At 44.6% G+C, this 26,590-nt stretch overlaps 1 protein-coding gene across 1 annotated transcript; it reads left to right on the forward strand.

Annotated features, from left to right (window-relative positions):
• The first annotated feature begins 2,524 nt into the window (after positions 1–2,524).
• Positions 2,525–11,089, forward strand: Slc35g1 (solute carrier family 35 member G1). The gene is made up of 3 exons (XM_028882910.2): positions 2,525–2,742; positions 6,232–6,412; positions 8,277–11,089. Exons 1-3 carry the CDS (start codon positions 2,571–2,573, stop codon positions 9,013–9,015), a joined length of 1,092 nt encoding a protein of 363 aa, XP_028738743.1. The 5' UTR covers positions 2,525–2,570; the 3' UTR covers positions 9,016–11,089.
• Positions 11,090–26,590: the final 15,501 nt, after the last annotated feature.

The following is a 26,590-nucleotide window of genomic DNA, read 5'->3' on the forward strand; positions in this document are numbered from 1 at the left end:
GAACTCACAGAGATCTGCCTGGCTCTGCCTCCCAGTGCTGGGATTAAAGACGTGCCTTGGGAATGTCTTGGGACTCTTGGCAGAAACCAAAGGTGCCAAGTGTTAGGGGAGCTCTGATCTTTGATCTAGTTCGTAGATGATTCTATCTAGGGAGGTGGAATGTTAAAGTAGCAATGAAAGTCTGCTAAGGGAAAACTCCTGGTCAAGAGACTAGAACCTCTGGCCTGGGTGCAGACCTACCATTCCAATAGGGTCATGACAATCCCCTGGCCAAGGAACCACCTCTAGCAAGCAGGCTCACCTTAAACCATGCTGATGAAATAGATGCAGTAATTATTGTTTTATGTTAGGGGCCTAACTCAGGCTCATTGAGCTGACCACCAGCTAAACAGTATTATCTACCTATTGCAATTTCTTACACCAACGTAGTATAGAAAAAGGGCCAATGTCTTAATTGATTTGAAGAAGTGTTTTTGTTTGTTTGTTTTTGTTTTTAAAAGGAGTTTAAAATATTAAATGTGTTTAGAAGAAAGGATTAAAGTCTTTATCTCTCCCACCTTATAAGACTTTTATGAAATGTTTTAATCCCTTCCATCACCCAGTAAAACCTTTGTTTACACAAATGCCCATTGCTGTATCCCAGGAATCAGATGACCAAGGATCAGCCTTCTGGTTAGTCTTCCTCCTTCATTTCTTGGGCCCTGATTTTTTATTTTATTTTATTAAGAAAAAATTTCCATTCATTTTACACACCAATCAAAGATCCCTCTCTTCCCTCCTCCTGCCCCCCCCAGCCTCCCCTCCCAACCCACCCCCACTCTCCCCAATAAGAAGGCAAGGCCTCCCATGGGGAAGTACTTGTAGTAGAGGCAAGTCCAAGCCCCTCCCCCACCTCAAGGCTGCACGAGGTGTCACTATCATAGGTACTGGGCTCCAAAAATCCCGCTCATGCACCAGGAATGGATTCTGATTCTACTGCCAGGCAGGGGGTAGGGGTGCCCAAGCAGATCAGGCTACACAACTGTCTGGCCATGCAGAGGGCCCAGCCCAGTCCCATGCAGGCTCCACAGCCATTGATCCAACTTTCATGAGTTCCCACTAGTTTGGTTTGGTCGTCTCTGCAGGTTTCCCCATCATGATCCTGATGCCCCTGCTCATAGAATCACTCCTCTCTCTCCCCGACTGGACTCCTGGAGCTCTGCCTGGTGCCTGGCTGTGGATCTCTGCATCTGCTTCCATCATTTTTTTTTATTTATTTATTATTTATTATGTATACAGAAGAGGGCGCCAGATCTCATTACAGGTGGTTGTGAGGTCATCCATGTGGTTGCTGGGAATTTGCACTCAGGACTCTCTTTCATGAGTCAGTCGGTGCTCTTAACCTCTGAGCCATCTCTCCAGGCCCCGGCCCCTATTTTTTAAAGACCAGCTGTTGAATAAGACTGGAGATCCAGGACAGGCACCAAAACTACACGGAGAAACCCTGTCTTGACAAACAAACCAAAGACTGTGAGGTCTGAACCCGGCGAATGGGGGAAAGACACAGTCCCATCTGAGTGGGGATAAAAAACATATCTGCTTCCTGTCCTGTGTTCCATCTTCCAAGTGTACCCTCTTAATCAAAAGTAAACTTTACCTTGCTCAGACCCTTCAGCTGGAGCAGTAGTCTCTTCCTTTGCCATCCAGAACTTAACTTCTAACAGAACTGAGGCATCTACTTGTCTCAGTTTGTTCTAACAACCTCCTCTGCTCTGCAATTTTTGTTTGTTTGGTTTTTTTGGAGACAGGGTTTCTCTGTGTTGCCCTGGCTTTCCTGGAACTCACAATATAGACCAGGCTGACCTCGAACTCAGAGAGATCCTCCTGCCTCTACCTCCCAGTGCTGGAATTAAAGGCATGTGCCACCATGCTCGGGTGCCCTGCAATTTTTAAAAGCCCACCCTTTCCATCTATGCTTCTCCATGATTACACTTAAATCCTATTTCCCTTGGTCAGGTAGCAGTGTGTTTAAAAACTGACATAATACTTTGAAGTCCCCGGACCCCACACCAATAAACAGACACCCAGTCTTTTAAAATTTCATTTAATCCATTTATTTAGAAACAGCGTCTCACTATGTCGCCTTGGCTGGCCTTGAACTCACAGAGACCCACAAGCCTCTGTCCCCAAACCCTGAGATTAAGGGCGTGTGCCACACCACGCCCAGATCACACACACACACACACACACAGTAGTCTTTCTAAAGCAGCAGAAGGCCCCAAAGAAGACCCACGGCGCCGGAGCTGAGAAGCTCCGAGACAGAGGAGGACCAGTGTGCAGTCTAGCCGGACTGCACCGAAGAGACCGCCGCCGCCGCCCGGCCAGCTGTGGCCACCGCAGCCCGGGTGCACGAGCGCAGGCGGCAGGTTCCCCGGGGGCGGGAGGGCAGCGGAGGACAGGCGCGCGGAGCCGGGAGCGGGCGCACGCGCACACGCACCGGCGCGCCGGGGGCCGGAAGAGCTGAGCGGCCCGGCGGCGGCTGCGGGCGCCAGACGGCGCGCGGCTGCTGCGGGGAGAGCGCGGGCTGCGGGATGGGGCCCCCGGAGAGCGCGGCGGAACTCGGAGCCGACGCGGTGGAGCTGCGCGAGCCGGAGCTGTGCGAGCCGGAGGCCGCGTCCCCCGACGACGAGCACACGGACGCCCCCGGCCGCGGCAGGTGCTGGCCGTGTGGAGCCTGGGCGTGCTGCTCGCGTGGGGAGCCGGGTGAGTGCGGGGCTGGCGGGCCGGGCGGGGCGGCTTCTCTGCGCACCCGTGGGAGCCCGGACCCAGAAAGTTTCCGAGTGTCGCAACCCCAAATTGGTGGCCAGGGCAGGCCCTCGCGGTCCAGGGGCGGTCAGAGGTGAAAGGTCACCGAAAGGGGCAGGCAGCGGCTGGGGAAGCCGACCAGGAGGAACCCTCACCACGAGGGGAAACTGATCCTCCAGAACCAAGTTGGAAAGACTCGGGTTCTGAAAGTGTTTGTCCCGGAATCTTAAGCATCTCAGAGAGGAGCGTGGAGGGGACCACACTGGTCCTCACGCTTTTTGGGATAGGAGGACTTTTTAGCTACGGGCTTAAAACAAGGTACGCCTTGTTAGAAGCCCGGGTGAAGAGCCCTTGCCTTTTCTTCGGACTCCTCTTACACAGGGGTAAAGTGAGGTCGTGGAAGATGAGGGCTTCGCGGTTGGGTCTCACCCCTACTTCCATCTGCCAAGGTCTGGGTAGGGCAGGTCCAGGCAGTACTAGGTAGGGCTCTGCTTTTGCCAGGGACTCCGCCTAGGGCCCTTTCCATTCCATAGCTTTCCTGAAGAAACTCAAGAAGATCTTTGAGAACCGAGTTAACACCTTTCGCTATCCCAACGCCTGCAATATGCCCTGGGGCTTCTGTGACTCCTGTCCACCAGTTTTCCTTTCTCCTCGGTGTGCTTTTCTGAGTTTAGAGAGAAAAGTCCTAGGGAGATGATTGTTGCTCCATTTCTGTCCTTAAAGCCAAGGGTTTCTGATTATGTTTGCATGGGCTTTGTCTCTAGGACAGGGTTACTCCGTACTGGGCTGACCAGATGGGCAGCTCATGAAGAGGTCAGCTTCTCACCTAATCACCCTTAAGGCTGAATGTCATTTTGGCTTAGTGCGGAACTGGTCCTTGCAAACTCTTTAGTTTCCCATTTATGAATTAATGTATACTCAGGCAGCACATGGCAAAATGTCAAACCTGTGTGAATGCTCAAACCTGTGTGAATGCTCAAGAACTTTTGACTGGCTTATTTTAGACTTTTTTTTTTTGGAGACAGGGCCTCCAGTTCAGGGTGGCTCACACTCAGTCCTGCCTAAGCCTCCTTGAGTGCTGGGATTAAGGGCATTCAACACCATGCCTGGCTTTGAGATTCTTGATCTAAGTGGTTTCTTAACCAAACTCATCTTCAAGTTTAGGTTGGAACTGGAGAACCTTACCGGACAGTTTACAGCTCTCGGGCTACCTGTTTGCCATTTTTCAGAGCAGTGTGGATCTGGTACTAAAGGGAGAGATGTCAGCTTAGCCTTGTGCCTCACACTCTCCTGTTGGAGTGAACACTACTGCATCACCGGACCTCCAACCAGCTTTTACAAAGTTCCAGAAGTTCCGGGGTGGGGCCTGGAAATGGAATTTTTAAGTTACTCCTGTGGTTCTCAGCCAGGTCCAGATCACTGGCTTGAAGCCAAGTGTGGAGAAGCCAGGGAAATGGGTTTTTACTTTCTTCTAGTATATGTTGTATGGTGACCACTTAATCTGAGTATTGGTCTTAACTTGTGTGGAGTGATGAGACACACTTTCTGTGAGTGTGGAAGTGTATCTTGTGAGCAAATCCCTCTTTAGACTGCTCAGCTCATCGTCATTGTCAGAGGGAACTGGAATGATCATTTAGTAAGAAACTGAGGTCAGAACATCCTTGCCTTCAGTAACAGTCAAGTTCAGTTCAACTTTCTGTGATTTGCCTGTCCCTGATCAGAAAACACAGAATCTTAAATATTTGCTGGTTTTTAAGCAGGGCTTGGTGGCACACACCTTTGGAAGCAGAGGTGGCCAAATTTCTTGAGTTGGTGGCTAGTCTGATTACATAGTGAGTTCCAGGATAGCCAGGGCTACATAGAGAGACCCTGCCTCAAAAGAAGTGTGTTTTTTCTTAAAAGTGTTTTAAAGTTGAAGGCTAAATTATACTGTTACACTTCTTAAAGAAAAAGCCATTGAATTTAAGTTGGGGAAGATCCTTGGATTATAAACCAGGAGGGTGTTTTCTGTCCTAGGACTTTTCATTCTGTTCTGTCTGAGGGTGGAGGTTTCATTTGAGAAAACTTGTTTTATTTGGATCTAAATTTTGTAATTTCAGAAGCCCAACTCTTAGGCTGACCACAGCTAAGGCATGTATTTTGTGGTGCTTTTGCCTGGAAGTCTCCTGAAGTTTCCTCCTCAGGGCCTGAGTGGCTGTTTTGTAGTTCATTCCCACAGCGTTGGAGCACAGGGGTAAAGGTAGCATGGAGGAGAGCTTCCGGCACCTGTAACAGAGCCACAGTTTCAAAGCAGTCCCTCCACCTGTGTGCCTAGAACAGGGAGGTTTCTGTAAAGGGTATCTGAAGGCCAGGCTGTATGGTGTCGCCAGAGAAGCTAGCTGTCTTCATACCTTGATCACAATTTGCAGGCACCTGTGGACAAAGGTATCTGCTGTGAGGATGTTGAAATATATTACCCAGTGTATCATTTATCAGAGAAGGGCATTTTAAAAAAGAGAACATAATTATGCAATAGAGTTCCGTAGCTGAGTAACACTTTGAACACTCTGAGTGGAGTGGCCGACCAAGTTCAAAGTAAATTGCATCGTTCGCAGGTTTCCTGTCTCCAGCAGACTCTTAATTGACGAGAATCACTTATTTTCCTTATTACTGTCTCTTTTTGGTGTTCATGAGGAGAGAGTGGGGTGTGTCCATACACTGCGTGTGTGACTTGTCATTAATGCTACACAGGATGTCAGTAATAAGTTACATATTTGAAGACCTTCAGAAAGCACAAGTGTCCTGGTTTAGATTAAGGCAGGAAGGAGTTAAAAAGTTAGCAGCTCACATTTACGCAACAGGAGAGCCTTTCCAGTTTAATCTTCTTGCCAGTAATGTTAGACCCTTGTGTCTTTCTCTGGAGTTCTCCTATTCTTTCCTTCACTAGATACTTATTCAGGTTTCGTGTGTTCCAGGCATGAACAAGACAACTGAGGTCCCAGCCCCAGAAAAGCTCATAGGCCTGTAGAAGTCAGATTATCAACAAATGACCAGATGGAACAGTTGTAAACGTCCTTCCCGAAGCTCCCCAGTGAGAGAATGGAAGGCTCTATATCACTGAGAAGTGCTTTTCACTTGCATTTGACAAGTGTTTCTTAAAGATCCTCTCACCGTCTTAGCAAGATTGTCTTGACTTGTAAAGTGAGGGATGATTCTTAGTGAGTCAGAAGGAATCCATCTTTTATTGGGAGAAATATCATCTTTTAAAATGTAGTTTTAAATTGTTAACCACGCCTATGGACTCTTCGTAATGGGTAGGGAAAGTGGTACAAGACCAGGGATGTGAAGGTCTTACCTTAACATCTAGCTGTTGGTTAATACAGTGCATCTTCCTCAATTTATTTCTAAGTGAAAGTGATGAAACATATACTTGGAAGCAAGGACTAACCAGAATTTAATCTTTTTCAGAAGCCAAGAAGAAAGCACCCTGTCCTGGACTTGGCTTGTTTTACACAGTGTTGTCTGCCTTCCTTTTCTCAGTGGCCTCTTTATTTGTTAAAAAAGTGCAAGACGTCCATGCTGTAGAGATCAGTGCATTTCGATGTGTGTTCCAAATGCTAGTTATTATTCCTTGCTTAATATACAGAAAGTAAGTATGTTTTAGAGTGAAGTAGAGGAGATTAATAAGTGTGTGTAAGTCTTTTGAACTGCCTTGATATTTTCTCTGTAGTAGCTGGTTTATCATAGGTTGACCAGTCTGTTCCCCTTCACCCTGATTAATGACATGTTCTCAGGATCTACTCACAGAAGATTCCACCATAAGTACATACCACATGCCCATCAAAGGAGAAGGATGGCATGTGGTTGTTCACCCTCTCTGTTTGAAAACAAAATTCTGGGTGTACCACCTCCTTCCTTCACTTCGGCATAACTGGTATTTTGAAGATTAAAAAGTAAAGGATAGAGTTATGTAGTATCAGGCTTCTTTCAGTGGGACAGACTGCCCTGCCAGATCATGCCAGTAAGATGGCGGTCTTACAGAGGACAGCAGGCAGGACCTTGAGCAAGGTCTTTGACTACTTTGGTATTCAGTTTCTCACTCTGTAAACTGGAGGGAGTGGCGCTCTCAGGGCTGTGCCCCAGAGCAGGTTGCAAGGGTTAGATAAGAGTTAGGTTAGGGTGCTTTCTGGAGACTTCAGCAGATAGGTACTTTTATTGTCCCCTCCTACTCTCCTTCCATACTTGATTTCTTTTCTTCTGTGTGGAACCTGTCATTCTGAGTAGGGCTGGAATTACGAATACAACCCCACACCCCCGCTTGTAACTTACACATACCTTCGTGTTCTTTGAACCTTGGGAGGAGACTACCTGGGCCCTGACTGGCTACCTGGCTCTTTCTGTTTGGAAGCTGAAGATGCTTAAACCTCAAATCAAGTTTCCATTGCCTGCCTCCAGAGCCTCCTTGTCTCCATGCCATGATGCAGATTCATTTAGAATAGTGCCATTCTGTATCCTGAGAAATTGGTTAGAAAGTGACAATCTGCAAAGATTCATATTGCCAGCAATTCCCATGTAAATGTATAAGCCGGAGTGCTTCCAGAAATATTGGTGAGCTGGCACCACTTTCTAAAGGAGGTAACAACATTGGGGTTAGCAACCATATTCTCCATGTTTCAATAAAAATATCCAAAGCTAGGAAGTTTTTTGAAAATCTTTGGCTCTAATCTGTTTTGATGTTGTGTTCACTATCATGGCACATTCATAGCTTTTCCACATACATATGGGCCACAGATTTGTTCTGAGTCTAGATACACAAAGATGTTCATGTTTACCTGGATGAAGTCTGCTGTAGCCTGAGTCAGTGAGTTGTACCTAGCTAGGAACTATCAGTAGATTCTGAGTGTTTAATTGAAAAAAAAAAAAGCACTAGTTTTATGTATCAAACCACTGCTTTTGTTTTTCTCATAAGAACAATGAAAGATTACCTTATATTCAGTGACTAAATTCTAGCATTGTTCAACTTTGATAGAAGAGTTGATTCGATTGAGTGTACATTAGCCAGGACTAAGCTGCCTCACGTAGTGCCACAAAATCTCGAAATTATGTTTATTATAAAACAATGTATTTTCATCATAGAAAGGTTGGGGGAAATTACCTAATTCTACAACTAGGATATATAGCATCTCTTCACATCTAGTCCTTTTTGTCTTTGTTTCGCAAGAATATACATGGGGAAAACAATTAGCTATATTTACCGACTTTTTAATCATGCTGTTTATGAGGTTCTGTGTTCTCTTTTTGCTCCTGCTATGAACATTTTGAACCATCATTATCTATACCTAGAAAAATATTTTTAAAGGATTCATATTATTCAACAGTAGGTAGTAGCATTTACTATTACTCCCTTGTTTTTAATATAATGTACTTTTAGAATAATGTCTGATTAAACATTTTGATTTGAAAGCAATGCCAAGTTCATTGAAAATGCATTCTTTTTTCATTTAAATTTGCAGAACTGGGTTCATAGGTCCCAAAGGTCAACGACTTTTCCTTCTTCTCAGAGGGGTCTTTGGTTCCAGTGCCATGATCCTTATGTACTATGCTTTCCAGACGACGTCCCTCGCAGATGCCACAGTTATTGCATTTAGCTGTCCAGTGTTTACATCAATATTTGCTTGGATATTTCTCAAGGAAAAGTATAGCCTTTGGGATGCTTTCTTCACATTGTTCGCGTTCGTTGGAGTGATCCTTATCGTGAGACCGCCATTTTTATTTGGCTCCGACACTTCAGGCATGAGAGAAAGCTATTCAGAGCACATTAAGGGAACATTTGCTGCAATTGGACATGCTGTGCTAGCTGCAATGACTCTGGTTATCCTAAGAAAAATGGGAAAATCTGTGGACTACTTTCTGAGCATTTGGTATTACGTCATACTTGGCCTTCCTGAATGCATCATCATCCTCTTTGTCATAGGAGAATGGAGTCTCCCGTATTGTGGGCTGGATAGGCTGTTTCTCATACTCATTGGACTCTTGGGCTTAGGGGGTCAGATATTTATCACTAAAGCGGTTCAAATAGAAAAAGCGGGGCTCGTAGCAATAATGAAGACAATGGATATAGTCTTTGCTTTTATCTTTCAGATTGCTTTCTTTGATAATATGCCGACCTGGTGGACAGTGGGTGGGGCTCTCTGTGTAGTAGTCAGTACTACCGGAGCAACCATTCGTAGGTGGGTCCAGAGTTCCAAGTGAAATGTCACTGTCGTCGAAATCTATATTTTTTTCAAGTATGCCATCACCCAGCTTAGACATCTTACACACCTACACACATACCTGGAAAATCTGCATTATTCATCGGTTATATTTAATAAATTTCATAAATAAAGTACCATTTTGAATATGGTATCTTTTTAATTAAGAGTAGCTAGTCTAGTCTAGCAATTTTTGGATAGCTTTTATTTTTGCTTTGGCTTGTTGGGGTCGGGGTGTCATTTGAGAAGATAGCTCATTTGAGGAATTTCAGAAATTTTTATGAGTACAATTTTTAAAACTTTATTTTTGACACAGGATATGGATGGGAAATACTCTATTTTAGCGGTATAGATAAGAAGCTTAATGTTGACAATGCTGCTATAATTAGTACTGTGTTAATCCTTCATTTGCAGTGTGATTCCATTTAGGATGCCAAAGCTGAAACTTGGTACAGGTGCCTATTTCCCGATAGGAATATAAGTGAACCAGCCTTATTTTCAAGGATCTCCCAGATGGTCATTACACTTTTAACTCTGATTTGTGCCTTTTTGTTTTGATGCTGGAATTTTTATATGTCCTCTCTGAACAGAGCATTTAGCTCGCCACACGTGGTTAGCAGTTCTCTCTCTCAGTCTGTTAGTAACTCTGGCTATCATTTTGAAGTTTTAATGGTCTCCTGTTTTATTGAGATTGCACTATTTTTTTCCTCACATTCTAAGATTTCCAATCTTAAAATCATGAGAGAGAAATCTTGGCGTGACTAATGTGCACATTCCCATCCTGAGGTGTTTACATTTGAGATGTGATGATTTTCTACAAATTCACTTTGAATTTATAGTGTGATGCCAAATACAGTTTCCTCAGGATTTTTCTAGGTTAGGCCATATCAAATTGCCCAGATTATACCATTTTCATTGACAAAAACCATAGCTCTAGAAGGTAGCCCCTTTAAAGTTCAGGTCTGTTATTAAACTTACTCTTACAGTCTTCTTCCATTTTGGAACAATACATTATAATGCTTGTGATACATGAAAAATGTAAAGACCTATTAATCCACAGTAGATTGACTTTCACTGTTTCTTGCATATATAACACAAATCACAAATAAATGCTAGTCTTTGACTGACCGGCTGTACCACAATACTAGTGTGAACTCAGACAGTAGACTCTAACTGTGGAGCATCAGCAGACCCCTACTCTCCTGTGAAAGAGGCACGTTTGGGAGATTGGTCAGGGTGTTGAGAGTACATGACCATGCGTCTGTCCCTCTGGATGCCTTTATGGTAAGGCCATAGTGGCTGCCACGTCTTACTCTGCCAGACAGCCTCTCTTGTTATCTTCAGCTGCAGAGTTGGGGGGCTGTCTGTTCTTTCCCAGTCTCCCACAGTTCTTCCAAAGGCAGGAACCGGGCTCCTGGGACTTAGATTCTGTTAAGAGGATCTCCTCCAGTAGTTCCAAAGAGGAACTTTAAATGCTTTTTTTTAAAGTACTTTCCATCTGACATCCTAGATGATACTTGTTTAGCTGAGTCATCTAAATCACACTTGACCTGACTCATACTCTTGGAACTTAGATTTGCAACCATGTCATTCTATCAACATCTCAGAAAACACAGTCAACAGCCTTTTTGAGCTCAGAGCTGTCTTAGAGATCATCCTATGGCCAAGCTCCATAAACAGGGATGACAGGATGGAGACCCGCAGTAGCTGGGTTTCCGTGGCAGCAGCCTCTTCTCAGTTCCACCTCTGGAAAGTCCGACACTCCTGGAAACACTGACTAACTTACAAAATAGAGGAGTCTCTGGTACTGTGGAAGACAAAACCATTTGGAAACGTGTTTCATTTTGGCTGTATCTTAAGTACTTGAATGTCACAATATGTGGCTGACATTGTTCTTATCCCAACCTTTACAGGGTATGATTTTTAAACAATGTTCAAGTGGTATACAAGGCTATGTATTGTAACAAGTATGGGGGGCTATGTATTTTCCAAAGATTGTAGTTTCTATATCTCGCAAAGGAAAATATTTTTCCTAACTTGTTTTTATTTTGTAAGTAATAAAATTATAAAAGAAAGTGATATGTTGGTTTTTATGACTATAGAAAAAATGTCTCAACTCATTTCTCAACTGGGTGCTTCAATTTTATTTTCTATAGGAGACTGGCTTCTAGCCATTTAGCCAGGCTGTGATCTTAAAATTTCAAACTATGTCCGTTCCTTATACACAGTAAATGCAACAGCTGCAAAATAGAGTAGTCTAACCCACTGAATTAACCAAGCAGGCCTCACATGGGCTCCCAGAGACAGAAGCTGCAAGCACAGGACCTGCCTAGGTCTGCACAGGACCTGCCTGAGTCTGCATAGGACCTGCCTGGGTCTGCACAGGACCTGCCTGGGTCTGCACAGGACCTGCCTGGGTCTGCACAGGACCTGCCTGGGTCTGCACAGGACCTGCCTGGGTCTGCACAGGGCCTGCCTGGGTCTGCACAGGGCCTGCCTGGGTCTGCACAGGACCTGCCTGGGTCTGCACAGGACCTGCCTGGGAGTGCATAGGACCTGCCTGGGTCTGCATAGGACCTGCCTGGGTCTGCACAGGGCCTGCCTGGGTCTGCACAGGGCCTGCCTGGGTCTGCACCAGGCCCTCCTGCATACATGTTGTGGCTGTTAGCTTGCTGTTTTTGTGGGACTCCTGACAGTGGGAGTGGGTGTATCTCTGACTCTTGTCCAGCCTGGATATGAGGACTTTTACCTTGTCTTACTGTGTCTTGTTTTGTCCTGTTTGACTGTTGTCTATTGGAGGCCTACACTTTTCTGAAGAGGAAATGGAGGGGCAATGGATCTTGGGGAGAGGGGAAGTGGGGGGAGGTAACTGGAAGGAGTGGAGGGAGGGGAAACTGGTTGGGATGTATTATATGAGAAAAGAATCTGTTTTCAACTTAAAAAGACTTTAAAAAGAGGTAGTAATTGGTTCAGAGACCTTCCTTTTTCTAGACCCCCCAGACTTAACGGCTTGGCGCTTTGCTGTCTTTAGATGGTCTGCTGAGTCCTGTGGTGTCCTTGCTGTCCTAGGAATTCATTCTGCTCTCACCGTGTCCACTGCTGCTGACTGGTCGTGACACCTGCTTTTGTACAACTGAATTTCTAAGCAAGCTACCTACTTAAGACTTTGACCTTAGGTGTCAAGGCAGGACAGTCTTCCCGAAGCCCTGATGCCACTCTGGTTCTCAGGAAGTCACTGTGGTGGCTGATAGTTCACACTGTCATGCCCATCTGACCACACTCCCTCTTCACCCTGCTTTCCCACATCCCAGCACAAGATCCTTGGGTCAGCCTTTCCATCAGCTCACATCTGTGAGGAGTCCTTCCTCTTTCCCCTGCTTTTCTTAGTCTTGCACGTGTCCTCAGAGGTCTAGTAGCCACAGTGGCTGAGCTGAGACTTGTGATTCTTATGCTGCCTCCAGTGTCTCACCCTCATTGACCCGTGTGGAGAAGAGGACAAAGTACTGGGTTAGGCACCTGAGGCTAGGTGGAGTTTTACTACTTTCCAGCGAGACAAACAATGTACCTGGGCTATTTTCATTTGGCAAATAGATTATTTTTGTTCAAATCCTTCTAGCTGGTGAGTGCCATAGACTTTAGTAAGCCAAAAAAAAAAGAAGCACAGAGGGGTTAAGTGTTGAGCTGTGGTTAAGACTATTCACTCTCGGACTGGAGAGATGGCTCAGAGGTTAAGAACACTGGCTGTTCTTCCAGAGGCCCTGAGTTCAATTCCCAGCAACCACATGGTGGCTCACAACCATCTGTAATGAGATCTGGTGCCCTCTTCTGGCCTGCAAGGATACATGCAGACGTTACACTGTATATATAATAAATAAATAAATCTAAAAAAGGAAAAAAAAAAAAAAGACTATTCACTCTCTTAAAAATGATGCCTCCTGTGGGCCCTTCCTCCTGAGGAGCCTTGCCCAGAACTACGGGTACAAATGTCTCAATGCAAACTTCAGGCGGCCCCTCTTGTAAGCATAGACTTGAGTGGGTGGGCACCTTTTCTGTTCACGCTGAGCTGCCCACAGAGGGCTGCCGAGGGCCACTGCTTCTCTTACCTTGTGCATAGGAGTGACCGTTTTCCCAGTTGGCTCTAAAGCTTGTCCCATCTAGAATGATGTTTGACTCTGATTTGGGGAATAGGCCACCCTCGTGTGCTTCCTTTGTGCTAAGCATGACTCTTCTAGCTTCTTTGTTTATCTGCTGGCCATGACAAGTCTTAACAGTGGCAAGAGAGCTAATTTTCCCTGATAGCACCCTGTCTTCTCTTCCTGGAATATGAAGTTAGTCAGTAGAACTGACTTATTGCACATAAACAGATTATTAGAACTGGTTTATCATGGTATCATTTGGACATGTGATGCCTGCACACTACCCCCAAGCATGGTTTTTTTTGGGGGGTCCTTTTGGTGTTCTGTATCAAATCTAATACAGCCACCATACTTACCCTAGAATTCTACAGAATGCCTTACGGGTGACTCCCTGTGATACCCAAAGAAACACTCACCTGGCCTATGGCCTATTTGAAACTAGACTTGGAAAACTTCACAGAGAGCCCATGATATGTGGTACTACCTTTTATCTAGAAATTGAGGGTAAGGGTTAGAACAGGAGGGTAAAGAGCAATTAATTACACGTGATATCAAGGCTGGACAGGTAACATGGCAGCCTGGACAAGAGCAGATGTGCTGAGTCATAACCTTTCATGACTCATAACCATTCATAGTCCCAACATGTAGCCATAAATCACAGGAACTAGCCCATATTTGTGATGATTTGCCAGGGTGGGGTAAAAAAAATATAGATCTACATTTGAGAAAAGGTAAACATGGGTGGGAGAAAAATGTATTGAGGTGATCAGTACAGAATCATAGAACCAAGCCAAGGTCAGATGCAGCAGCTGGAGACTGAACTCAGGGCCAGAGAGAACACTGAGCCAAGAGGCCTGTTCCTGGTGCTCTAAGTACCCAGCTGTTCCCACAGGTGATCAAAGCATTCAAAGCCCAAGCAGTATGTGCCAAAACACACCAGAAGGATGGAAACAGAGGATCTAATTATTTGGGGTTCTTTATGATTACACCAGGTGTTACCATGTTAATAATAGAATCAAATTCAAAGCATGAAGTCTTATTCAGACTTCCATTTCTAATCTGGTCTAACCATTTCTCTCATGTGATGCTCCCCCTGGGAACCCAGTTGCGCTGCTGTGAAGAGGCCAGGGTCACATACAGAGACCCACATGAAGAGGAGTCTCCACCCCTCAGGCCTTTCTGCACCCCAGCTGACCACTCACACTGGCTTGCCAGACAGAGTGTGCACAGTGGGAATGGATCCTCCAGCCCTCAGGTAGGCTACCCCGACTAATGCTGGGTTCTTGGATTGCAGATTTATGAGAATAAAAAATTGTTGTTGTTGTAAATTATTGAAAAAAAAAATAAAGATAGAGAAAACATGTTTGAATCTGTATGTACCCAGTTATACATTATCACAAATATATATAGCAAAACACTTCAATATAAAAAACAAAATAATGAAAAGGACGAGTAAACAGATTAAGTTGTCAGAAGTTAAATATATAGGGATAAGAATAATAAAGTTATCTAAACCAAGTCTTTTCTAATGCCCAAACTATTTTAATAATGATGCTGAGAATGTTGATGTGTCTTACACTCTTTCATTGGTATATTGTAGAGTTTTCTAGAAGTTATAAGATTAAAAAAAAAGCAGATAGAAGAAGCTAGCTCTCGTCTGTTAAGCTAAATTTGTAACGTGTATTTATGTAAAATGGTGTCACTTTCATTTTGGGGGAAATATTTATTTATTTGAAAATAAATGGTGTGTTGTGATTATGTTCACCCTCATCACCCTCTCCTCCCCTTCCCACTCCTTCTGAATGGAAAATACCTTAATAAAATATTGCTGTTGACAAGAAACGGAGTTTGTGTGTGTGTTTGCAGCCCTGGGGAATCCTCCTAGGGTCTTGTGTGTGGTGTGCAGGGGCTCTGCCACTGAGCCATATCCCAGCCCTGTGCTAGAGGTTTTTTATGTTAGTTTTGCTTTTAAATATGGTAATTATATAATATATACATAGAAGCTCTTTGACATCTTCAATATTTTTTAAAAGTTACTCCATTTTATTTATTACCATTATTGTTATATTTTACAGACAATCGATTTGCAGCAACATGATCTGACCAATAATATTGAGAGTAAAGGGGCACAAGGACAAGATGTGTGAGAACAACACATTTAATAGACATAGTAGAGGGGCAGAGGGTCTGGCTCAGTGATGGAGTACCTGCCCAGCATCTGTAAGGCCCTCAGTCTGATCTTCAGCATTCAAAACAGGATTGCCAAGTTTGAACTCTTGAAAAAAGTATGGAACACAGAGAACTGCCTAAACTAGACACATCTTCACTGATGCTCCCTTAGAATGGTACATTTGAACCACTAGGTCACATAGAAGTCCTTCAGAGGTCCATAGTTTGTGCAGTTTAGACACTAAGGACACTCGGACACTTACAGCCTGTGTGCATAGGTACAACTGTGAAGCTATTTGGTAGCTTCTATCAGATTTACAGATGCACACACTGCACACCCCCAATATTCCATTTGAGGAATTAATCTACAATATGTCTGCTTATGTGCAAAACGGCACATGCAAGACTATTTGCTGTGGCCGTGTTTGCAATAGCAAACAATTGAACAAGCCTGATGTTCTTTAGTGGAGTACTGGCGCGATAAAGCGTGGTGCATATGCAAGATGAACTAACACACAAACAATAGCAAGACCAAGGAAGCTTTTCATCCATGGTTGTGGACGCCTCCAATCTGCTAAGTGAAGAAAACAAACAAAGGTTCTGATCAGAGTGCTCATTTATACAAAAGGGACCATTTCAGGGAGACACATACAAGGTGTTGACATGAGCTGTCGTTGGGACAAGGGATCTGGTGACGTTAAGGAGGCTTTTCACTGAATTCCTTGTATATTTTGCATTTTGAACTATGTGAAAATAACATTGGTGAAATAAAAGCTAAAAGCTTTTTATTAAAATTTTATTAGAATAGAAAACAGCTAGAGGCATGCACACACTTTTTTTGGGGGTTGCTTATTATAATTTGGGGTGTCACTCTGCTCACTTTCTTGACTTCTTCATGTTGTCTCCTTCCTCTGCCTCACGCAGTCTACAGACCAGACTTTATCCCATAGGCTCCAGGACTGAAGAAAATACAAAAGATAAAGCTGAATCTCAGATTTTTAATAGGAAGAGGTCCTCCAACGATGCACAGGAAGCATGACCTGGTCCTGATGCGGATGTTTAATTTCCAATAGAAAACATTTCTCTCCTAGAGGAGACACGGCTTTTGAGTAAGCCCTACCCAGACCAGGAGCTTCTGGACACTTTGTCATGTTTAACCCTGGCCAATTCTAGAAAGGCCAATTGGTGCCTAGTAAAGGATCATTTCTTGGAAACTCTTCCTTAATATAGGAAGAGCTAGATGTGAGATAGAATAGGATGACCACCAGCATATGTATTTTAATTTTATTTCTTCAGTATTCTTTAACAATGTCAAGAAGCCCCATTATTGCCGAACCCCCAAGTCAGTCATACCTATAAGGAAACATGAGGTATACACACTATATATATTCAGCATGAATGGATGCTGCCTGAGAACTTATTTTTGGATTGACTTCCTTCTGCCTTCAAGCAGGAAAGAATGGAGTATGTGAAGTCCCCATATACACAGATATAAACTCTGAGCTGGCTGCATTCAGCTACCACTTTCCTAAGGTGCACTGGGGACATTGCTAAGGATGCAGAGGAGGAGGGAGAAGCAGTCAGTCTCAGAAGTGAGAATGGAGAGTGGGGATGGTGGGCTTCTCCCTATCCTCGAGATGAGATACACCAAGATGGCACACTCCCAGCTGTTCTTCCCACTGGAGGCATGGCACTGATAGATTTTTGTACTCTCTGGATCCTTGATTCCTAATAACTTTGCTGTGTTGTTTAGAGGATTGTTTGTTTTTTCATTTTATTACTGAGGAACCAGAGACTTGGAGATATCACATGACTCGGCCAAGGACACATTGTCCTCGCAGCCCTGGCCTCTCAGACTCCAAGCCTGGGTTCTCAGCTCTGTCATCCCACGGCTTGCACTAAGTCTAAAGCTTCAATCTCAATACTTCCTTAAGACTCCATGCTTTTTTTTTTTTCTCAATTGGTGTAATTTTTTTTTTTTTTAATGTGAATGACTACTTCAGGGTACTTAGCTTTTATTACCCAAATCTTTGCTACTATAAGAAGGTGTGTCTTGTTTGTCCCTGTCTCAAGGAACCCTTGACCTCATTTGGGGGGACATGGCTCAGTGATTAAGTAATCAAATCTTTATGCAATTGAACAGCACAATTATAAAACAAATGCCCCTGTGTTTTGTATCATGTTATTAAGTAACCACATAATTATAATTTGTCTTCTCATAAGGGTTTTCATTGAATATTAATAAAAATTTATGTTTGCCCATTCTCTGTATTTGGTTTTTGTGGCTCTTCCTAGGGAGATAGAATCTTATACCCCTTTTTGCTGAGTGGTAGTCTTTCATTAATCAGATAAATTATGCTAGCTACTGAAACAGTGACCCCCCCCCCAAATCTCAGTGGCTTAACAGACTTGTGTTTCTTACATCCACCAGTCTGCTACAAGATGCTATCTTTTATGAACACCCCCCACCCCCACCCCCGTTCCTGTGTTTGAGTCCTTGGGCGCCATCTGGTGGTGCTGTTTTGGGAGGTTGCAGCTTCTTTGGGGTGAGGGGCGTGGTTGGGAGGGCTGAGTTCCTGGGTGCTGGCCTCTGGGTATTATTTATATCTTGGCCCTAGTTCTGGCTTGAACTCTCTGCTTTTTGGTCCACCAAGATGTAAATAAATGTTCTGCAAACTACCACCACCACCACCACCACCATTGACTGCTGGCCCAGCCACTGCACCTTCCCCTATTGTGATGGACTGGACCCTCTAAACTCTGAGACAAATTAAACTCCTCCCCTAAGTTGCTTCTGCCGCGTACTTTGTCTTGGTGATGGGGAAAGTAGCCGATTCAGGAGAGCTGTTGTAGCTCTCCTTCAGCACTGGTCCAGGACTCCAGTCTCCTCCTAGCTGCTGGTCCAGGCATCTTAGCATGTAACTTCCAAGCTTGTCAGCATTCTATGTGCACAGGGGCTTGGATGTGGACAGGCATCATCACCCACATTTTAACCTAACTGAAAAAGAAGGCAAGAAACAAAGTTTTTCCTTATGCTGAGGAACAAGGAAAGGAATTTGGGGGACATGAAGTAATGGTCCAGGGGGAATGGCCCAAACTCCAAGAAGCGTAAAAAGCCAGTGAGGATCCTGACTTGAGCTCACCAGTCAGGCTGTGTCAATCTGTGTCTCGAACAGAGTCACACAGGCAGATGTGCCACAGAGTGGTCCAGGGGTGGTGCCCAAGGACCTGGCTTTCAGTGCCGGCTCTAGAGCTTCTTGGCTACACTGTTGTTCCTCATGCCCAGTCATCTAGCTGTCCTGTCGAGTCTGAGATCCCTGCTCCCTTCCCATGGACTCCCTATTCAGTTAGAATTCATTTCTAGTGCTTGCATTCAGAGTACCTTAACAGTACCCAGTGGTTGCCACTTACATGCGGATCAACCAGATTTCTGTTCCCTTCAGTGACTTGGCCCTGAGCTGTGAAAATCTTCCTGTGGAGAAGCCTTTCCACCAGGGCAGATGGCATTTCTGGCACTTAAAGCTAAATCAATGGTAAAGATGGGGCATCCTTATGAGCCAAGTCTGGGCAATGGAATCATATCCATGAGTGGTTGATAAAGAAAGATCCCACTCAACAACTAGTCAACCTATCTCACAGACAAAAGTCAGGATCCTGCAATAGTGCTGTTCAGTAGAATGAAAATTTGAATTTTCTGGAGCCATATTGAATAATGTATCAAAAAACAGATGAAATTAATTTTAACAATATTTGACCCAGTTCCAATATATCTAAAATATTACCCGTCTCAATATATAATCAAAATAAAACTTACTAGTGAGGTGTTGTATATCCTGTTCATTATTCAAGGTTGAGAGTCTGTTTCATGATGGTTGAATGTCTCAATCAAGATCAGTAAGATTTCCAGTGTTCAGTGGCCATAGGCAGTAGTTACCAATCAGACAGCGCAGATCCAGCAAATGCAGAGAGGAGGATGCTGCAGGCACGGGCAACACATGCCAAAGCTCCTTGAGCGTTCTCCCTTGTGACCCCCTGGAAAGCCCTTGGAAATGATTATTTCCCCCATATTGCAAATGAGAAAAATGAAGCTTAGGGAGTTCCGACATCTGTGCGAAGTCACACAGCCAGCAGAGGACAGACTGTGCATGGGTCTGTTTGTCACACAGCATCTTCTGATTGATTATTCTCACTCAGAGATACAAGGCGATGATTTGGACTTCCCCCAGGAGACTGCAGGTCAGAAAAGAACCTAGGCAAAGCTCAGAAGTGTTGGGAGCACAGAACGAAGGTCCCTGCACCCACAAATCTCCAGAGAAACCAGGAAGGTTAAGATGCAGGGTTGCCTTTCCAATGAGAAAAATGTAAAACCAGTTATTCCGAACAGAAAGCTGGGGATTAGAAGTGATTAACAGTTTAGTGATCAGCACACGCCTTTAATCCCAGTGCTAGAGGCCCATGATCTCTGTGAGTGAGAGGCCAGCCTAGCTATAAAGACGTTCCAGGACAGCCAGGGTTGTTACACAGAGAATCCCTGTCTTGAAAAACAAAACAACAATAACAACAAAAAAATCACCTAGTGATCTGTGTTATCTGTTGGACCAAGTCACATCAAGCTCCTATAACCAGGATGGGGATGTGGAGTGGGGGGTGGGGGGTGGGGATAGGAGTGATGGGGGGTTATGCGGGTGGTTCCCCAAGCTCCCACATCCAGGACGAGAGGTGGCTAATAATCCAAATGACCTCTACACTATTTGTATGACTGAGAGCAGCCGGATCCTTCCTTAGGCTCTTAAGCTAATACAGGTAGAACCCATCTTCTTGGAAGAAATGACATGTACCCTGAGTCAAGTTTCAATGTAATTATGCTTTCTTGTGCACCTGGGATTGTATTACACCAGGAACTTAATTTGTTGGGAATAAACCACCTGGCATCAGACTCTCTGGGAGTTTGATCCAGGTTGATGAAGTCAGTGTGAGCCAAGTTTTCATTCTCACCTTCTTGCAGTTTCCCTGCCTGACACCTGCAGAGACCCCCTCACAGAATGGCCCAGTGCCCAGCGAGCATGCAGCCAAGCCAGCCACCCCTGTGAAGACAGAGACAGCTAACACACAAGTCAGAGGTGTAGAGACGGGTGTGGATGAGTTCCCCAGCCAAAACCCAAGAAGCGGGGCTGAGACAAAAGACTCCCAAGAGAAAGGTGTTTGAACATTAACAGGGCAGAGTTGGTGATATAAAAAAACATAACATAACATAACCTTGGTAAACGGGCAGTGCCAATAAAGTGACTGCAGGTGAACACCCATGGGGTCGCCCTTGTGATGAGGTGCCAGCAGCCTGGAGCCAGGGTGGGACAGGCAGCCTGGTCAACTGTAGAGGCAAAAGCCAAGTGAGCCAATGTCACCATGGAGCAGGTTGGGATGTACAGCCATCCCGGATGTGAGTCTGGGACGCAGCCAGGGAGTGATGGTCTGTACAGGCTACCGAGAAGGTTGTACTCAGCTGGGACAAGCTCAGAATCTAGACTGGAGTCCATACAAACAGTGTTCAGTGAAGTGCAAACACTCTGGCATTCATCCAGCGTCTGTACTGTGCCCTTTCTCTATTATTTATGACACGGTGGTAGTGGGTAGTCATCGTCTGGGTGACTTTGTCTTCCCCTCTTCCCTCAGCAGGTGTAAGGTAACACGGGACCAGTGAGACGGCTCAGTGGGTAAAGACACTTTCTGCCAGGCCTGACAACCTGAGTTTGATCCCCAGGAAGGAAGAAGGACAGACTTGATTCTCACAAATTGACCTCTGACCTCCACACAAGTGCGATGACAAATGCTCTAATTCACACACACACACACACACACACACACACACACACAGAAATAAAAAAGATACAATAAAATGTTAACATGTAACAACTTCATGTTAGCTCTCCAATACAAATATACATATCACACACACACACACACACACTTGGAAATGATAGATAAAACTCAGATCCTACAATAGTACTGCCCAGAAGAAATATAATGCACACTGTGTGTGGAATTTAGAATTTTTTTAGGAAGCCATATTAAATAATATATAAAGAAATAGATGAAAATGTCAAAAAGACTTTAAATATATATGTATATACACATATCACCTCAAATACATATACATGTATCTCTTCAAATATATATACATATATATGTACTTACGTACGTACATATTCTGAAACAGGGGCCAGGCTGGCTTTGGATTCACTATATAGCAAGATAACCTTGAACTTTGGATCCTTCTGCTTCTACCTCCTAAGTGCTAGGATTATAGGTACGTTCCACCACAGATCATTATGCAGTGGTGGGAATTGAATCCAAGGAACCAGGCAGGGACTCTATCAACTGAATTACATCCCTAGCTCACCATACATCATTAATAAGCTCAAATTTCTTCCCATACATTATTGGTAAACTCAAACTTCTTCTTGGTATAGAAAAAGCAATTTGAGATTAAAATTGTGCCGGGCATTGGTGGAGCACACCTTTAATTCTGGCACTCAGGAGGCAGAGCCAGGCAGATCTCTGTGAGTTCGAGGCCAGCCTGGTCTACAGAGCGAGATCCAGAACAGGCACCAAAACCACACAGAGAAACCCTGTCTCGAAAAAAAGCCGAGAGAGAGAGAGAGAGAGAGAGAGAGAGAGAGAGAGAGAGAGAGAGAGAGAGAGAGAGAGATATTAAAATGGCAAGGCCAGTAATGCTAGGGAAATAACTAGCTGGCCAGCCAAGGGACAGGATGAACTCTGGTGACTAGGTCATGCTGACAGACCAGCTGTCTCCCCCAGAAGCCCCTGGGGGACATAAGCAAAATACCATTGTCCTCAAATATTCTTGCTTTTAATGCAGCAAATTGCAATAGACAAAATAGTAAGTAAGAGTTGTTTCTAACAAGCAGATTCCATCTAGTCCAGGATGAAGACCACCCCAGACACCCCCTGAGGTTGACTCAAGTATGAATTAACCAAGAAAAGCTAAAACCACATTGTAATGGCTGTGATAAGAGCTACTCCCTGCCAGTAAAACTACAGGCTGGTCATGTAAACATGATAACGAACGGAGCATCGTCTAATTAATGGTTAACAAACTCTGCCAAGCTCGAAGAACAGCAGCCCCTTCAAGGTCATAAGAACCATCTACAAGGCTAACAGTCAAGCTAGCCAGGCAAGAGAAGAGCAAAGCCTTCAAAGACCCTAACTGGCCGGGCACTGTGTAAACAGTGCACGAGTGTCTCTCCAGTTAGACCCTGACATGTGCGCGTTGTATGTGGGTTCTCCATTGCCTCAATGTGGGAGACGGTCAGATCGAACTCTCAATGAACATGGCCTCAGACTTTGTTCGGTGTCCATCACAAGTCCTATAAAAAGTCCCTGGACAAACACTCCAGTGGGTTTTTCCCTCTCCCAGGAGTCTCATCTGGAGCTTTGCTTGCTTGAAGAGCTCTGCTTTTCACAATAGGTCTTTCCTCCTCCTTGTTTGGTCGCCCTGTCTCTAGAATAAGAACTTTTTTTTATCAATTACATCTGCTCACTGACAATACCATGAATGTATGGAACACATTGCCATCATTCCCATCCCCACCCTCCCTTGCCTCTCTCTCCCACCCCCGTCAATCCCTGCCCCCCTGTAAGTCCCTTTCCCCTGGGGCTGTCTTTTTGTTCTGTGACCTGCTGCTGTTGCTCAGGGTCTTCTCTGTGACTGTGGGTTTAGGACTATCCCATGGAGCCTGGCAGGTTCACCTGTGGGCACACAGCTGGAGAGAATGACTCTCCTCTCCCCATCGGACCTGTGAGCTCATCCCCATCCGTGGCGGACTGTTGGCAGGTCCAATCTTGTGAGGGCCAGGGCTAGACACTACAGATGCTGTGACTTCATGATTGCGATAGCTATGTCCAGCCCAGAAGATGGCATTTGTGGCCTTCTCCCTGTCTTCTGATTCTCACATCCTTTCTGTTCTGTCTCCTGCAGTCTCCCTGAGCCTTAGAAGGGGGTGGCATAAATGTGCTGTTGAGGGCCAAACACGACTCTCCCTCACTCTCAGCACCCTGAGCAGTCATGAGTCTGTTTTCACTACTGTTCACTGCAGATCGAAGCTCCTCTGATTAAGGCTGAGAGGAGCCTTCATCTGTTGGGTATGAGCTTAATTATTCAGAAATTATTTAGTTTGACATCATGTCAATTTTACTAAACAACAGCAGTAAGTTTCCCCCAAGGGCTATGACTCCCAAGCCATGTTTTTTTTTCTTGTGTTTTAAAATTGGACATTTTTTTTTTGAAAACTCATTTGTTCTATTGTCTATGACTTTCATTCTTCCATTGAGTTCATAAGACAAGGACCCAGAGCAGAGCCACATCTCACTCACAGATCCTATCCTTTCTCTTCTGAACTATTAGCTGCTCATGAGGAGGGGAAGGTCATTGTCTTCAGAGTCAAGGACTCACCCCTTTCCTGATTTCATTTTGAAATCAAACCAAGCTTGCCTTAACCCACCCCCGCCCTCTCAGGCACACCTCAGCTCTTCATCAGTTACTGTCTTTCCTCCACTTTCTCACGTTGGCAATTTAATATAAACAACTGAGCAATAGCTTTTCCACCCAGGGAAAGACATGTTACTGGACTTTAATGCCCCCCCCACCCCGCCCCGCCCCGGGGTAGAAGGGGTAGAATCCCTAGTAAAACAGTACTGCTTTCTTCCCATTTCGCCCTTGGAAGGTCAGAGTATTTCAGCTTCACAACACGTACAAAGTCTTTGTTGGCGACCTTGGTGTCTTAGCCAAGGTTATGTGGATATGAAGGAGATAAAGCTGTGTTCCAAAACTGACTTTCAAATAAATTTTGCTTCTCTTTTAATTTTTTTTCACTTTGACAAAAATTCAGATTTACAGAAACACTGTAAGAATTGTACAAAGAATTCCCATTACCCTTCACCCAGATTTCCCGAGTTAATAGTGAGAGTTGAAAACATGGTGCCATGTTCACACAGTACAAAACAGGATGGGCTGGAAGTTCCTGCAGAAACTCATTTGCAGTCTAGCCTGGAGTCCACAGGACAGGGGACTGAATTCAAGCAGAGTTTCTATGTTGAAGTCTTGAGTTTCCAGTCTTTGCTACTCCGCGTTTGACTGGAAGGCTGAGACCCACCCATACGCTGGGACTATTCATCGCTTCATAACACTGCTGTGTTATTCATGGCTCACAACCATTCGATGCCATGTAAGTTACCTTAACGCCATACCTCGCCAAGGTTCTGTGTGCCGATTCACACTTGGTCCCTTCAAAGTGCTGCCTGGCAGCTCCCTCTAGCTATGATTTTTCTTCAAAGATAGTATTATTTCAAACAGAAGAGACTTAAGATTCAGAAATCATTAACAGGAAAGTGATTTTAGTGAAATAGTTTGGTGTGTCTTATTAGCAAAGAGTGTTGATTTGGGTATTTGTCTGAGTGTGTGTGTGTGTGTGTGTGTGTGTGTGTGTGTGTGTGTGTTCAAATAACTGATACTAGACGCTGGAAATTCCCTTAGTGAACGACTTGATCTTACCAGTAGATGTCACTACAGTCTAACGTTATTTTAGAAAATTGAAGGGAAAATCAGACTGATGAGCAGCTCCTTGAAGGTTGAAGGCTAAAGGCAGAGCGGCCACTAGTTCTTCTCTATCTAAACAACATGTTTCTTTCTCTCCCTTTAAGAAAAACAGTCCAGCAGTGGTGGCACACACTGCTTTAATACCAGCACTCGGGAGGCAGAGGCAGGAGGATCTCTGTGAGTTGAAGGCTAGTCTGGTCTATAGAGCAAGATCCAGGACAGCTAGGGCTGTTACACAGAGAAACTCTGTCTTGAAAAAGAAAACAAAACAAAACAAAAAAAGGAAAGAAAAACAATCAACATGCAATATGATTTACTGTATGAATTTGTGCAAAAAAAAGCAACATGTACAGGATATTCCATCTTCACAATTAAGCTGTTTTAATAGGAATGCCAGAGGAAAAGCTTTAGTTTACAAAATGACACTGAGCTCTGAAGCATAATAAGACAAGGACAGAGGAAATCAACACAGCTCAGAATCCTTTCATGAGAAAGTACGTAAGCATTCAAGTAACTCAGCTGACGGACATCAGTGCTCCTGACCATGTGCTAGGCACTGAGCCTGTTCTACTAGAAATACGGGAGGAGATGCGGTACCCAGAGCCCTTCGGGAAATGAGACAAGAGCCTTGGCTCTGTTCGCCATCGGTGGCATGGAAGAGGAGGAGAGGTTATGGGTACCAGAGACAGACAAAAATTCTAAAATCAGAGTGAAGGAACCAAGAAACCACTCCCGCGCATACTTACCTGCAAAGACACACACACACACAGAAAGATGAGCTGCAAGGCTTCTCACAGGGCTGAAACAGTGGACAACTGTGACAGTGTCTGTGACCGCCACGCTGGGTGGTTAAGTGATAACATCTCTTAACATCTCTCTCTCTCTCTGAGCAGTTTCTTTTCTTTAATCCTCCTGAGAGCTCTAAACGAGGCAGGAGGTTTTTTTTGTTCTGTTTAGAGGGAAGCGATCTGAATCAGTGTGAAGGGTTAAATAACTTATCCGAGGTCATTCAGTTAATGACGGTAATAACTCGGTTCGGTCTGCCTCAGCTCATTTGCTAGGGCAACAGGTAAGTCCTGGCTGACTGAGGAATAGACTCTGGAATCCATATCCTCAGCTGACTTTCCCTAATCACTTACCTAAAAACCATCTTAGTGAACCCTCCCATCAGCAAGGCATTCTTTAGGAGAGTCAGGGAAGTTGGTTACCTGAAAAGAACTTAGAACTATCCTACCAAAATCAATTGGGGAAAATGTCAATGTAATGATGCCTAAACCATCGTCTGCTATATGCTCTTAGATTGGTGACTACCCAATTATCATCAGAGAGTTTTCATCCAGTAACTGATGGAAACAGATGCAGAGACCCACAACCAAGCATGGAGCCAAGCTCCGAGAATCCTGCAGAAGAGCGGGAGGAAGGATTCTAAGAGTCAGGGGGTCAAGGTCATCACAAGGGAATGAACAGAAACAACTAACCTGGGCTCATAGGCACTCACAGAATCTGGACCAACAACCAGGGAGCCTGCATGGGACTGAGCTAGACCCTCTACATGTGAGTGATAATTGTGTAGCTTGGTCTGTTTGTGCGACTCCTAACAGTAGGAGCCGGGGCTGTCCCTAATGCTTTGGCTGGGTTTTGGGAACCTAGTCCTCATA

The sequence above is a fragment of the Peromyscus leucopus genome, chromosome 1, assembly GCF_004664715.2.
Source record: "Peromyscus leucopus breed LL Stock chromosome 1, UCI_PerLeu_2.1, whole genome shotgun sequence".
Lineage (NCBI taxonomy): Eukaryota > Metazoa > Chordata > Mammalia > Rodentia > Cricetidae > Peromyscus > Peromyscus leucopus.